Source organism: Hemicordylus capensis, chromosome 1 (genome assembly GCF_027244095.1).
Source record: "Hemicordylus capensis ecotype Gifberg chromosome 1, rHemCap1.1.pri, whole genome shotgun sequence".
Lineage (NCBI taxonomy): Eukaryota > Metazoa > Chordata > Lepidosauria > Squamata > Cordylidae > Hemicordylus > Hemicordylus capensis.
The window spans coordinates 160,626,298-160,642,241 of record NC_069657.1 but is presented as its reverse complement, the minus strand read 5'-3'; the positions used below and the strand labels follow the sequence as shown (position 1 = coordinate 160,642,241).

Here is a 15,944-nt window from a genome sequence, read left to right as displayed (position 1 = left end):
GGGCAGATGTAGAGGAAGCAGGAGGGCTAAAGCCAGGAAGTTAGGACAATTGATGGTAGGGAATTGTGCATGGAAAGGGGAAGGACTTGATTCCACCATCACCAAATAGCCATATGGTCCACCCAACTCTGTGAAATGTCACAGGCCTTTAACTAGTGCATTATAATCTTGGCCTGTTGTTCTTGTGCAACAAAAGACAGAACTGTTCTCACAAAGTAGTAGGAGCCAAAAATAAATAATCTACAATGTCGCTAGTTCCATCTTGGAAAAGTGAAGGGAAATCCAAAGGAGGGTTGCAGCTACATTTAGATTGATCTCTGCCCTTTAATGTGTGATTAAAAGCTACTAAAATTGTTCGCTTTCACTGAGCTCAGCATCTAGGCGGCTTAAGATAATAAGTCCTTGATTTCCATTCAATTCTAACAATTTCACAGGATTTTTCACTTTACCGAGGTTTTTCAGAAACTGTCCAATATCACAGAAAGAGAGATACTTATCATGTTACTTACAGATGCACACAGCCATCTTAGTAATATTGGAAAACTATCTCATTCATCTGTTTCTGATACAAGGTCTCAACTTATTTTTCTGGTGTTTTCTCTACAAAACAGACACTCTTTTCTAATTGCAGTTATATTTGTGCGAGTATTCAAACATGGATATGTACTTCTCTGATTTTTAAAATATCATAAGAACTGTCCCTAAGAGCAAAGCCTGTGCCCAGATTTTTTTTAAAATGGAATTTTTCCATTTGTGATGAATGACAAAAAGCATAAAAGTACAAGTGGTTCCAGTAAGAACTAATCTGCCTAATTTCCTTTTACTATAATTTTAATTGATAATTAGCATCTTTACAAGTTAACCCAGTTATGCCTGAAATGGTCATACATCCACGATCTTGAATGGGGTGGATGACATAATCACAAACGACGCTCTTGAGGTGTTCCTATGTGTCCCTACAGCTGTTCCAAATTTGGTCCAAATCAGTTAGACGGTCCACAAGTTAGCTCTCTTGTGCCTCAAACATTCACACATCCGCAATCTTTAACTGGGGTGGATGACATCATTAAAAACTATACTATAGAGGAGTCCCTATGTATCCCTATAGCTGTTGCAAATTTAGTTCAAATCGATTAGGTGGTTCACAAATTAGCCCACTTGTGCCTCAAATGTTTCCGTGTCTGCCATCTTGAATTGGGGTGGATGACATCATCACAAACTGTGCCATGGAGGTGTCCCTATGTGTCACTACAACTGTACCAAATTTTCATATTAGTCTGGGCATTGAGAAGTTGATTTGGGCGCGCATGCGCACACACACACACACACAATGCTGGCTGATCTCCTGAGCTTACTTTCCTTAAGGAAAATAAGCTAAAACTGAAGAATGAAGAAAGAAAGAAGTATAATCTGAGACACTGCAAGGCCGTCATTGATAAAATGCAAATTCATCCACAGAAATAGTAAGGGTTGTGTTCTAATAAACCAAACATTTTAAAACTCCATATTTTTAGGATATTTAGCTAGTTGTGACTTGAGCCTCCCTCCACATAAAACAGAGAGAGTTGCCAGGAGGTATAGAATGCATCCAGTGTAACTGGACCCTGGGCCAGTTTGTGCTGATACAGTACCCATAAATGTTTATCGTGCATAATTATTCAATGCAAAACAGCAAAGCAGCAATACATGTGGCCTAGGATGTTTTAATTTAAAGTTATATAATATATTTAATAGGGTTTTTTTAAAGTAAAAGCAGTAAAACTAAATGCTAAGTGCAGACTATTCATCATTCCACTGCCTTCGCACAAGCCATCCAGAACACTTGAAGTAAAAGTGGATTTACTTCTTACAAGGCAGTTTTGATGGAGTGCTCCTTGTACTTTTGATCCAAGAAGAAAAGCTACCCAGTAAAGGGAGCAGCTTCAGAGGTCTAGAGGAGCCCAACTCTCAGCAGCAGCAGCAGCAACTATGTTCCTCGCATCTTCTACGCAAAGACACTCACTTTGTCACACCCTCCTTCTGAAACAAGGAAATATTCTATTCCTACAGCCAATCTAGTAATCCGCCCCAGCCATTTTATATAATGATCCCCTCTAGAGACTGGCTTCTTGCCATTTAATATTCAGTGTGGAAAAGACAGAGAGGGTGGAGAAAAGTAAAGGAAACTGACCCAAATTCCATGGTCTGCAGGCATTAATCTAGCTATGAAAATTATTTTCACCTTTGCCAGAAAGCCCTCTTGAAACTGTTTTTGTTCTCCCTCATAAGCAGCCCCCAGGCGCTTCACTTTCACTAAAAAAAGATCTGAACAAGGGTTGCAAAGAATGAGTGGGTATTTCCCAATGTAGAAAAGCCAATGTAAATGTGAAAGGACTGCCGTCGTTTTTTTCAGTGTATGGACTGGACTTCTCAGGATTCCTGCCTAGATAAAAAACAGTGGCTGATATGTTTTGCAGCAAAATGCAGGAGGTACAGACCTGTCCATGCCACTGTGGGGCTCTAACACAGATGGAGTTGCTGCAACCTAAGAAGGCTGGTTCCTCTTAGATCACCCTTGTATGACTGTAGATGGTGCAGTACTTGCATCAGGAATAACACAAGTCTCATGCAAGCTACGAATACAATCCTGCAGGAGTAAACTGTACCTAAACAGCCCTCTTGTGCAGCAGCGTCGCCATGTGTGTTAGAGCCCTGCAGCAGTGTGGCCAGGTTTGCACCAGCCATGTTTCGCTACAGAACATGTCAGCCCATGTTTCTGAGGCTCTGTTGAAAATGCACGTGCTTCAAAATGACTCTCTTTCCCGTGTGCTGCATTTATCTTAATATGCCAGGATGTGATGGACCCTAAGCAATACATCTTTGGTAGACTCATCTTCACCTCGACTCTTTGCCAGAATATGTCCCATGCGTAACTTCACATAACACTACTCATTTTGAATGAATAGGCTTGAGTGCCTCCCCTTGTTGTCTGGAGGTTCAAAGGTAGCTTCATAAGTGCATTTAACATGCTGAAGTTCATAGTTCTTGTTTGCATGGTGCTCTCCACCATAACTGCAATTTTATACCTATTGCACTTACTGGCAGACATTTCCGATTACCTGGGTAGAGATAGAGGGATAGAGCTTAATCTGCATCCAGAGCTGATGCAGACCTTGAGGCTTTGTGGACCTTACAACCCGCAAGTCCCCCAGTGGCCTCCCAGTTCCCATGTTGCATGTTGGATATAGTTGGCCAGTTCCAGCAGCAGCCAGGGACAGGGTAGTAGATTTGATAGATTGTCTACAGCCCATGTTAATCAGTAGCCCTGGGCACACTTTATCAGGGATAGTGACTAGGGATGTGCATGCATGGAACCGTTTAGCTGTAAGGGGGTTCTTTAAGGGGCAGGGGAGGCACTGCCCACCTGCCAGCCCCCACCCCGCCGCTTCTTCCCCACTGGCACTCTTAGAAAAAGCGGGAACACAGGGCTGCAGCGTGCCTCCCTGCAGCCTTGGTCAGCATCGCCACAAGTACATGCGTGGATTGCTAACTGATTGAAGGATAGGAAACCAGGTAGGGATAAATGGAGAGTTTTCACAATGGAGGGAAGTAAGGAGTGGGGTCCTCCAGGGATCTGTACTGGTACCAGTGCTTTTTAATGTATTCATACATGATCTAGAAATAGAGGTACGCAGTGAGGTGGCCAAATTTGCAGATGATATTCCTTCGGGTAGTGAAATCCAAAACAGATTGTGAGGAGCTCCAAAAGGATCTCTCCAAACTGAGGGAGTGGGCGTCAAAATGGCAAATGCGGTTCAATGTTGGCAAGTTTGCAGTGATACACATTGGGACGAAAAACCCCAACTTCAAGTATATGCTGATGGGATCTGAGCTGCCAGTGACTGACCAGGAGAGGGATCTTCAGGTCATAGTGGACAGGTTGTTGAAAGTGTCCACTCAATGTGTGGCATCTGTGAAAAAGGCCAATTCCATGCTAGGGATCATTAGAAAGGGGATTGAAAATAAAACTGTGAATAGTATAATGCCCTTATTCAAAACCATGGTGCGGCCACATCTGGAGTACTGCATACAATTCTGGTCACCATATCTAAAAAAGAACATTGTAGAACTGGAAAAGGTGCAGAAGAGGGCAACCAAGATGATCAGGGGCCTAGAGCACCTTTCTTATGAGGCAAGTCTACAACACCTGGGGCTATTTAGTTTAGAAAAAAGATGACTGCGGGGAGACATTATAGAGGTCTCTAAAATCATGCATGGTGTGGAGAAAGTGGATAGAGAGAAATTCTTCTCCCTGTCACATAACACTAGAACCAGGGGTCATCCCAAGAAATTGATTGTCAAGAAATCTAGGACCAACAAACAGGGATACTTTTTCACACAACGCATAATCAACTTGTGGAATTCTCTGCCACAAGATGTAGTGACAGCCAACAACTTGGATAGCTTTAAGAGGGGTTTAGATAACTTCATCGAGGAGAGGTCTAGCAATGGCTACTAGTCAGAGGCCTATAGGCTACCTTCAGCCTCAAAGGCAGGATGCCTCTGAGTACCTGTTGCAGAGGAGTAACAGCAGAAGAGAGGGGATGCCCTCAACTCCTGCCTGTAGGTTTCCAGCGGCATCTGGTGGTCCACTATGTAAAACAGGATGCTGGACTAGATGGGCCTTGGGCCTGATCCAGCAAGGCTGTTTTTATGTTCTTATGTCTAGTCGATTTCGCCTCTTGGCACCCACAGAGCCCTGTGGTTTTCTTTGGTAGAATACAGGAGAGGTTTACCATTGCCTCCTCCCATGCAGTATGAGATGATGCCTTTCAGCATCTTCCTATATCACTGCTGCCCGATATAGTAGCAGCGGGGATTTGAACCCACAACCTTATGCTTGTTAGTCAAGCATTTCCCTGCTGCGCCACTGAACTTTATGCCAAATAATCTGTAAAGAATGTGTACAGTCTGGTGCATGATGACGGCTTTAGCAATGAGGCTCCATGTACCCACAGTTTGCCTTGGTCTTTCAGTTGGACATTGGGCTAGGGAGCGATGCATCGAGGCAGACATTTAACAGGTGCAGTTTCCCTAATCACTTCCTAGAGATGCCCCTAATGAATTTCTGCCTGATACATCTCTGATCAAGGCAAAGTGTGGGGGCATCGAGCTTCATTTCTAAAGCCATCATCATAGACTGCCCAGAGACGCAATTGTAAACCACCCAGAGATGCAGATTTTTGGCGGTATAGAAATATTTTAAATAAATAAATAAATATACCAGACTGTACGGCTTCTTTATAGCTTATATGGTTTGGAAGTTATGATGGGCACCTTAACCTGCAATTTCCATTCTTTTTAGAACAGGAGTGAAAAGTGTAAAGCAGCTTGACTCACATTTTAAACAGAAGGTTTTTGTATTACTGAATTTCCAGGTGTTTTAAAAAGGAAAATATGATTAGACACAATGGGGAAGAGCCTAACCAAACCACAAGGTAGAACTTCCTGATGTTAAGCAACAAAAACTTTGTAAAGCTTTCAACTAAGATAAAGTCACACTCCTCTCCACCTGGAAAAAACACAAGTAAATGAAATTAGTAGATGCAGTAATAGTAACAGTATGATCCCACCTTATTCAGCAGTGAATAAGGATACAATAAGAAACAGTGTTCACTTTAAATTTATACTCCAATTTTTTCTTTTTCTTGAACATACCCACCCCATTAATTAAGAATAACAAATCCTTTAACAACCATGTCCAAAACTACCGATTATCTTCCCAGAAATTTCCCATAAACCTCACAGTTCTGCTGCTTGATTTAATTTCCTACAGGAAGGTGTTATCAGCAAAATAGTGTAAAAAAGTTGTGCACAAGTGACATAGAGACGCACAGGCACACATGCACACAGGCATGCACCGAGAAATGTGCACAGGTACACATACATAGGCACATCCACAGAGGCACACGCAGACACAGAGGCACATACACAGGCACACACAGAGGCACACTCACACTCTCACCTGTTCGGGTCCGTGCATCACCTTGGCCCCTGGCAAGCCAGCGTTTTCTGCCAGCTGCCCTGATGTCCACCCCCAGGAATCCAATTGCCCATGTGCAGACTCAGAGGCACACACACAGGTGCACACAGATTTAGAGGCACACACACAGGCTCATGCAGAGGCACACCCACCCACCTGTTTGGGCGTATACCTCACCCTGGCCCCCAGCAAGCCAGCATTCCTTGCTGGCTGCATCGGCCTCCACCTCCAGGAATCAAATTGCCTCTGTGCATGTGCGGAGGCCATCTGAGCTCTGGGGTCAGAGGCCGGGACAGCTGCAGGGAACACCGGCTTGCCAGGCCCAGGGACCAGGTCAAAGTGCACTCCTGAATGGGTGAAGAGAGTGTGCTGGAATGGAACAGCGGGTGGGAGCTTTCCCTGCCAACTGCCCCTCCCACAGGGCTCAAATGGACTCCATGCGTGCGTGGAGGCCTTCTGAGCCCTGGGGGCGGAGGTTGGGGTAGCCAGCAGGGGCGAGTGGAGGCGGGAGCATGGCAGTCAGCCACCACATTGCTGGGGCGAGTGGAGGTGGGAGCATGGCAGTCTGCCACCACATTTATTGTGGGCAGCACTGTGGGCACTGTAACCTCAAACTTGCTACTGCACAGACTCCGATAGCACTAAAAATGATTGTTTCGGCCTCTTAAACCCCAACTTTGAGGCACTGTAACCTTAAACTTGCTACTGCACAGACTCCGATAGCGCTAAAAATGGGTTTTTCGGCCTCTTAAAACCCAACTTTGAGGATCAATTGTAAAATAGCAATCAATTGGGTCCCAGAGGGATATACAAAAAGGCACTTTTTCTGGCATGCAGTCTAAAGGCTGAAATGATGCAAATAGACTACAAAATCATTTAAATAGCAGTCTGAAAAAATGTTGCCAACTCATTAAACCCATGTTCAAAAGAGAAAAATCGAACTGCTCTATCTAAGCCATTTCCCAACAGATCTTCACCAAATTTGCAGGGGAGGTGTCACTTGTCCCCTAGTGAATGTGTGCTGATGGCCAGGCAGATCACACAAATGGTTTTGATTTTATAAACAATAGAATGTTCAGGGCTTATAATGGTGGAATGTTGAAAACACTCTCCAGCTTAACTACACTGGCAGTATTGTGCCAGTATAATTCAATGAACGCAAACGATTTTTATGGGTATGTGATCTACTGTGTAATCCCTGCACTTCCACTTTTGTAGATGCTTTTAACACTTCATTTTCTTCTTCTTGCCGTTAGTTTGCCAGTTAAGGTTTTGCCATCCTATCCATAGTGCTAGGAAAGATATACCACTAGAACTGAAATGTGATAAATGTTGCAGCTAGTAAAGAATTCACTGAAAGTCAAAGAGAAATATTTATCTTATTTTGTTTGTTTGATTGGTTGTTTAAGTGATGTTTGGATAGATTTCAAGTCATCTTTTTTTTTTTTTTTGACAAGCTGTGCAACTTGGCAGCACAGATTTGAGAATATTTGCTGCAAATCTTGCATACTAGCTAAGAGTCAACACTTGGAAATTCTCACTTGACTTGGGCAGAGCTCCCATTTTGAAGTTCATCTCAGGACTTGTGTTTTTGCCTGATAAAGGAATAAACACAAATCCAGGCAGTGCCAAAAGATTCAGTCTTAATATCTAGGAGGTGTGTGTGTGGGGGGGAGAGATCTTCTGAGCCTATTGCTGCAGTGTGCCCCCTGATTTCTGCATGTGCAAAATAACACATATACCAGGCATTGCACAAATAAAAAATTGTTAATCTTCATCCATTTACTTTAACCTTTGAGAAACAAACATAAGCTGGGAGGTTCATGATTAGAACTCTGGAAGATGGAAGAAGACCTTTCCTCCTGTGCCCTTTGCCCTACAGAAATGTCCTTCCCCTGAAGCTGCTATTAGGTTTTCGAAGAGGAAGGCAGGAAGGACATCTGTACCTGTCTCTCCCCCACTTTGTATTGTAGTTTTGGGGAGATTTATATTGGGGAAAGGTCAGGGGAGGACTGGATTAAATGCTCTCTCCCAGAGCATCATTTCCCCACTCTTCATAACAGATTCAAGAGCTGCTGATTAGCAAAACAAAAACATAGTACAGATCTCCTTCACCACCTCCAGTTTTGCCCTGAGAAATGGCAGAATATTCAGCCATTGTTCAACATAGTTCAACAACATCTGGAGACCAAAGGCTGAGAAACCTTTTGTTCATCAGATCTATGATGTGATGGAATCTCAGGGAAAGGGTCCTGCTGCTAAGACTGAATGCAGCATTAGACCCTTCTCAACAAGGGTGCCAGCGTCACGTAATATGATCAACCCTTCCCACTAGTCCCTTGAGTATCAGAAGAGCAGCATGGTTTAGAGATTGAGCTGGATCTGATTCTCAGCTTGTTGAGAATCAAGAATGGTAGTTCAGTCCCCAAATAGCAAAGCAAAACTAGTTTGGTGAGAAAGCAGCAAAGCAAGAGATCTTGAGACAGTTCTTCAGTACTGAAGAACTACATGGATTTATTTAAAGAAGGGGTTACAAATGAATGTGAAAAAGCCTGCAGCTTAATTTCAGCTATGGCTCATGGCTGAAGAGAGAGACCAAAACAAACAGCCATCTCTGGAGAGACAAAATGAAGACTGGAAGAACAAAGAGGGGAGGAGTTCAGCACTTTTATCCATGACCCTAACCCCTCCCCCAGTGGTCACTATGAGACATTACAGCTGAGAGCTGATGCTGCCAACTGCTCCAACAGTTGGAACCCTCAGATATCATGGGCTACACAGCTGCCTGTTGTCAGTTGCTGGCTCACCTGACCCCCATAATAAGTTTGCATAGTAAGATTGGATGTACCTTAGGCATTTCAGAGCAGTGCAATGGTGATGATGCCCTATGCTGTATCCAGTTCTGCAGGTAGCCAAGAATGCTGCAAGTTTTTAACTAAGTCATTATTTTCAGAAAGTGTAGAAATCCCTGATGTATTTTCATCCTAGCTGTAGTTTGGCTCTTCTGATTATGAACTGTGAAACAGTACCCAGTTATCATGTTTACACATAATAAAACTTAACAGGCCAGATCTTTACTTACTAGTGGTTCAGACTAGCGAGTTATTGACAGCTGGTATTATGGCAGTCATATCTACAGCCAAAATTAAAACATGCACTACATGTCATCAGAAACATCATTTTATTTTTCTCCTAACAGCTATGAGCAACTGTGAAGCTTCGGAGTAAATTCCTTGGGGAAATCTTTTCCCCAGTTATATCCTTCTGCACACATTTATAGTCATTTCCCCCCCAGTGATATTATCATGGCTTCCACGAGACATTTCTAGGAATTGTGTAGAGAAGATACTGAGAATTATCCCCAGGCCTTCTTTACACAACCTCATTCCCTGGAAAGATGAAGTGAATATTAAACTAATTTGTCTGTAGTGTCAGTCCCTAGAAATAGTCTCCACTTCTGGGCCCACCATAAAACACTGGGCTGTGCTCCATGGTTTCATCACCAGATCCACACTGGGATCCACCTGTAATGGCCCAGAGGGCTTTTGCCTCCAGGCTCCACACGGGTGCCAACCATTTAATACTTCAAGTCTTGGCAACCCTAATTCCTATTACAATTAGCTCAGTGTTCATTCAAACTTCAGATTTTCATTGTTGACACATTTGAAACAACATTTCCACCTGCATTCTTTCAGCTAATTTGGGCCACATCCCATCTACTCCATAGTAGCTCCATTAACTTTAATGAAACTGCTTTGTATAAATGGGTTGTGTAAACTGCAGCGATTTCTAGAAGAAGCAAAATTATCTGCTCATCTTCAGGACCCATAGATATTGTCACCAGACTTATTGTCACCATCTTCATCTTTATCTCTCCTGTCTTTAGATTACAAAAGTGCATGTTACAAAAACGTACTTTTGTAAAGTACAAAAGTAAAGTGGCTCAAGATCAGCTACAGCCATGTGTCTAGAATTTAAGTGTCATTCGTCATGAGACATGAGGGGAAATATGTAAGCCACCTTTGAATATTTGAAGGTCAGTCACATAGAAGGTGGAGCAGGTTTGTTCTCTGTTGTTCCTGAGGGCAGGATATAAAGCAGTGACTTGAAATGACAAGGAAGCAGATTTAGGCTAGACATTGGAGGATCTAGACACTGGAGGAGTCATTTAGGCTAGACATTGGAGAATACAAGCTATTCAACAGTCGGCCTTGCACAGTGGTAGGCTCTCCTTCTCTGGAGGTTTCTAGAGGCTGGATGCCATCTGCAATAAGGAGGGGGTTGGATTAGAAGATGTCAAAGGTCTCTTCTGACTAAAATACCGTGATTCTGTGAGCTACCAACAGAAATCATTGAGAGGTTCGGAAGCTAAAACTAACAGCAAAATAGGAGTGGTAGTTTTATTACAATCAGCAGGAATGCCATGAAAGCCTGGTGAATAAATTAGCAAATGGAATTGCTCTTTGTAGTCAAGAAAGAGCAGGAAACCCAGCTGGCTTTCATGTGCTTAGCCTTAATATTACCGAATGTGATAATCATTGCTGTTGAATTATGGATGAGGCTGAGCGGTGGCGGAGAGGGGGGAATCTGTTTTGTTTATTGTTGTTTTTATAATAAGCCAACATGAAAAAATGTCACTGATAAATTCTACAGTCAAACTTCACAATGATGTTCAAAATCAAATTAAAGATATTATTCTGAACAAGCCCTTACAGCCTAGAAGTGCCTACACTCAGCAATAGAACATTGGATCCAGCTTTTGGGTACATTAGAAGGACAAGTAGCATCTTTCGGGGAGAGGGATTAAAAACCCACCACTGTTCCCCTGATCCAGTGTTGACTTCCGTATCCTGCCTCTGCAGCTGTTTTAATAAAGTACAATGAGCTATCCAATCACAGCTCTTCCAGCCCCTTATCTTGTTTGGCCCTCAGGAAAACCCAGGATCTTTTATTCTGTGTGTGGGGCTATTCTCAGCATCACATGTTTGTGATGGGGTTTGGGCCTTATTGCATGTAAAAGGGATAGTGGGCTAACATTAATTTGAATGGGCCCAATGTTATGTTTGTATGTATTTCCTTCAGTTTTGTTTAGAAATAAAAAGATTTAAGCGCAGAATATTATCTGCTTTTATGAAATGGAGCCTCAGTGTGCTGGTTATTGTAGCAGTAAAATCAAACTTTTCTCTAGCCTGCAGAAAGCTGATAATCAGAGCAGTGTAAACAAAAGGAGAGGCGAGAATTCTTTACATTAATAGGCACTGGCACAGGAAATGGCCCAAATTGGTTTGTCCTTTTCTTTATTCTGTGCTCACTTAGTAATGTTGAGTGCTTAACAAATACAAAATATTGTGCTTATTTTATAATTATACATGCATGCATGAGATCATTTCTAGCAGGGGTGTTTTCAACTAGAACCAGTGAGAATGCAAATCATTTCTTGAGTTTGGAATATAGCACAGGGTGCAAATTAAGAGCAGTGTGAATGGAGTATAGTTTATCACTTCAGTGAATGCTTTCAGTGTTTGGTTGCAAAGATTTTCATACTCAAATTCACTAAGCTGCCATCCAGAGTAATTGGTTTTCTCTACAGCTGACTTGAGAACTGTGTCTAATAAAAAAAAAATTTGTTCACTCCCAGAGTTATTACATGATGGTGTTTTCTATGAAGATATAGCCCTATTCACCCCCAGCACGGTACCTCCAGTGATTGTTGCTGGTGTCTATCTTATATTTCTGTTTAGATTGTGAGCACTACTGGGACAGGGATCCATCCATCTTATTTATTTATTTATTTCACTACGTGAAACTGCTTTGGAAACCTTTTTGTTGAAAAGCGGTATATAAATATTTGTTGTTGTTGTTGTTCTGTACTATTTCTTTCCTGCCCGTGTTTGATAATGTAAACAGAACTGTGATCTGCTCAGTTCTTCTTCCACTCTTGCATGATCATATGTTGTGTGCTACTTCTGTAATATCAGTGGAAGTAGCACATAATAATGCAAACGTCAGTACTGCCCTCCTGTGCAGCAGCGTTGCTGGGGGATTTAGAGCCCTGCAGCATCGTGGGAGAGTCTCCACTGTTGGACACGTAAGCTACCGTATTTTATTCATTATTCACATTCCACATGGCTGTTCTTTCTGATTTCAGCTCCATGTTTATGCTGGGCTTCTACCTGACCTGTTTTGTGATCCTGACCACAGTGGTGTTTGTTTCAGTCATTTACTCCTGCGTAAAGGTGAGCAGTCTTCATTTAAGTGTATTTGCTTCAACTCCAGTTTTTACAACTGAAACGTGCTGCTTTTGTTTTAGTATTTGACTAATAAAATTTTCCTCCTGGCTTCTTCCAGAGCTCTAGCAGTCTGCCAGTCTGTTGATCACATTTGTATCATTCCCTTTTTCCAAGGATTTCAGGAGGCATATAAGGTTTATATTAGATAGACTGGTTTACTTAAACCATAGCTCTCTAGTGAACAACTCATTTTAATGAGAAACGTGTTAAATTGTCCAAGGGTTATAAGGCCAACAACATGGACTTTGCCTGCTGAGTTATTCCACCATGAATCAAGACACAGGGAAGGTTCTTTAAGACCTTCTGCACATGAACATTCTGCTGTTCATTCTGCACATGAACAACAGATAAGACTTTGGCTGAGACCTCTCCTTTTAAAAGAATCCTTTTAAGTAATCTTTCTGTATAGTTCTTTATGTGTGTTTGCATGTGCGTACACACACACACACACACACACGTACGTCCTGGTCACACTTGAGAAAGTAGTTTGCATATGTTTTGGCTTGTATGGGAGAAAGTGATTAGGGTACATACTGTATTAAGGGATGATATCCATGAGACTGAGAGCAATATTTGGGGCCAAATGGGAAACCACCAGTGGCTGGACTAGACTCTTGGGGCCTACAGCTCTATGGCCCTACAAAATACATTCCAGATGTCAACAATTGAGTGGAGGAAAGCTCTGGTTTGAGCTTTTTCTTCCATCACTGAAGTCTGAGCACTGATACATACACATCTTCATGAATCTAAATCAGTTTTCTCTGCTCAAAGTCATCTGAGCTTTCATGGATACAGGTAGGTGTGTGTGTGTGTGTGTGTGTGTGTGTGTGTGTGTGTGTGAAGTCTCCTTTTGAATCCAGGCTGAGCCAGTATGATTTTGTGCATTCATTGCCAGCTCTGAGAAGTAGACCCTTTGTCCTACCAGAACATCTCTCACTTGAATTAAACCACGTGTTTTAGATTATTTTCCAAAGAATAAATTACATTATTTGGTCAAGAGGAAGCAGTTACCTTCATTAAATCTCTTCAAGATCTCGTTTGCATATTGCAACATTAATGTTAGCTAATTAACTGATTAATCAGTGTCACCTTCAAGCGCTCCTCTGCCTTCTCTTTATGCCCTGTGTGAAGAGCCTCTTCAGAGCATATTTTTCATTAATCGGAATCAGGATTACTGGGGCTATGGAGAGCATAGTTAGAAGTGGAGGGGACCAGATTTGTCTTAAGAACGGAAGGAACTTTCTGGCCTGCTGGCTCTGGGGTGCTCTCCGGAGGGGCAGTCAGAACACTGTGACTCTGGAGAATGAGGAGTTTGAATTAAAAGGGAGTTATCATATTACTGAAGTTGCTATAATCATCATTATGGCAGCAGTTATTGCCCACTTTAAAGCTGGAAACACCACTTAGCATGTGACTATATTTCTGTTGCCCTTTTGTGCACACAATGGTGAACTTTAATTATCAGAGCTGTGGAGACAGGGCACTGCGTGCAAAAATGGGAGCACTTTGCACAAGCAGCCTATTGTCCTCAGATGATGTTTGGGAAGAGGATTTTGCCAACACTTAACCTCTCAGAAGCCTTCAGAAACTCTGCCTCAGGACCCCTTAAATTTTACGTGTTTGCCTTCTTGAATTGGGGTGGATGCATAATCACAAACTATGCCACTGAGGTGTCCCTGTGTGTCACTCACTACAACTATACCTAATTTGGTTCAAATCTGTTAGAAAGTCCACAAGTTAGCTCACTTGTGCCTTACACGTTCACGCGTCTGCCATCATGGATTGGGGTAGATGACATCATCACAAACACTGCCAGTGGGGCATCCGCATGTGTCCCTACAGCTGTAGCAAATTTGCTTCAAATTGTTTGGGCGGTTCACAAGTTAGCCCACTTGTGCCTCAAAGGTTTACGTGTCTGCCATCTTGAATCGTCATCATAAACATCAAGACATCATCTTAAACAACACATATTTATATACCGCTCTTCAACCCAAGTTCTCAAAGTGGTTTACATAGCTATAAATACATAAGATGGCACCCTGTCCTCAAAGGGCTCACTATCTGAAAAACATAAAGGTAGACACCAGCAACAGCCACTGGAGGGTTGCTGTGCTGGGGATGGATACAGCCAGTTGCTCTCCCTATGCTAAATGAAGAGAATAACCACTTTTTAAAAGGTGCTTCTTTGTTCAGTTAGCAGGGGCGGAAACTACACCATTGAGGTGTTCCTGTGTGTCACTTACTACAACTGTACCTAATTTGGTTCAAATCGGTTAGACAGTTCACAAGTTAGTCACTTGCGCCTCAGACATTCACACTTCTGCCATTTTGAACTGGGGCAGATGGCATCATTACAAACTATGCCATTGGGGCATACTTATGTGTCCTTACAGCTGTGGCAAATTTGACTTAAATCGGTTAAGTGGTTCACAAGTTAGCCCACTTGTGCCTCAAAAGTTTATGCATCCGCCATCATTAATCAGGGTGGGTGACATCATCACAAACTATGCCATTGAGGTGTTACTATGTGTCCCTACAGCTGAATCCGATTTGGTTCATATTGGTCCAGGCACTGTGAAGTTGCACACAGAATGCTGGGTGATTTCATAAGCTTACTGAAAAACAGGCTAAAAAAGTGTCCCATATGAGACACATCTCCTGTTGGGTTGCTTGCTATCGTCATGCTTCTCCCTCTTTAATGTCCATAGCAGTGCCAACCAACTTAGAGGCCCTGACTCACCTCCACAGCTATTTAAAGTTAGCAACTTTTGACCTGAAAAATATTGCTCTCCTGGGTGGGATGAAGAAGTTGGAGCTACATAAGAATCTAGCAGGTCTGGGAAGGGCCAGAGCACATTCTGATGGGGCAGAACCCTCTGAACCTGGCAGCATCTGTACTGGAATTTAAACCCCAAAATGAGTTACCTGGCAGAACATCCTTTTACTGGTGGACAAGGCAGCTGGCTCAGACACAGAACAAAGCAGATTTAATCAATCCTTTGTATAATACCAATACATTATATACCATTTTAAAAATGTGACCCCATTCCTGTGCTTTTGGAACTCTGGAACTCATCAGTGGCCACATAGCTCCTCTTACAAAATTCTCCCATCCCAAATTATGACTGCTTTCCCAATCTTCTGCCTGGTCTAGTGCTTCATGTTCTATCATAGGACTTCATCCACATTCCAAATTCCAGAGCAAGGTGTAGAACAAATTATTATAACCAAGTTGTTTTCATACTTTATATCACAAATTCTGGTGAACAGGTTTAGGATTTTCTGCTTCTGCTGTACAATTTTGAAAAATTATTACCTAATAATCAAATGACAAGCATTTAGGCTCTCAAATATAAGAGAATAGTTCCAGGGCTGACACCTTTCCGTAGTTTGGGCTATGATCAGGGGTGTAGCTATAATTGAGCAGATGGGTTCAAAGAACCCTGGCCCCCAGCTCCTGAGGGCACCCAGCTCCACCTCTCCCTCTTTCCTTCATTATCTTCTTCACTCCAAGATGCCACTGGGGAGAGGGGCAAACACAGGCCCCCTCTCCCCTAGCTACGCCCCTGGCTATGATAACTGTTCTAATGACATTAACTAGTAAGAATCCTAAATATGCAGTTATCTGACTT

General features: G+C 42.6%; 1 protein-coding gene and 1 long non-coding RNA gene across 4 annotated transcripts in view; one reads left to right on the top strand and one right to left on the bottom strand.

Moving 5' to 3' along the window:
• ADCY5 (adenylate cyclase 5) overlaps window positions 1-15,944 on the top strand; it is a 356,971-nt gene that overhangs the window by 303,454 nt on the left and 37,573 nt on the right. For all 3 annotated transcript variants that reach the window (XM_053244596.1, XM_053244603.1, XM_053244612.1), the window contains exon 12: window positions 12,171-12,258. In XM_053244596.1, coding sequence (XP_053100571.1) covers window positions 12,171-12,258 — 88 coding nt within the window. The remainder of the gene's footprint in view (window positions 1-12,170; window positions 12,259-15,944) is intronic.
• Window positions 1-15,944, bottom strand: part of LOC128322786 (uncharacterized) — a 39,825-nt gene that overhangs the window by 23,464 nt on the left and 417 nt on the right. The gene's annotated exons all lie outside the window — the stretch shown is intronic.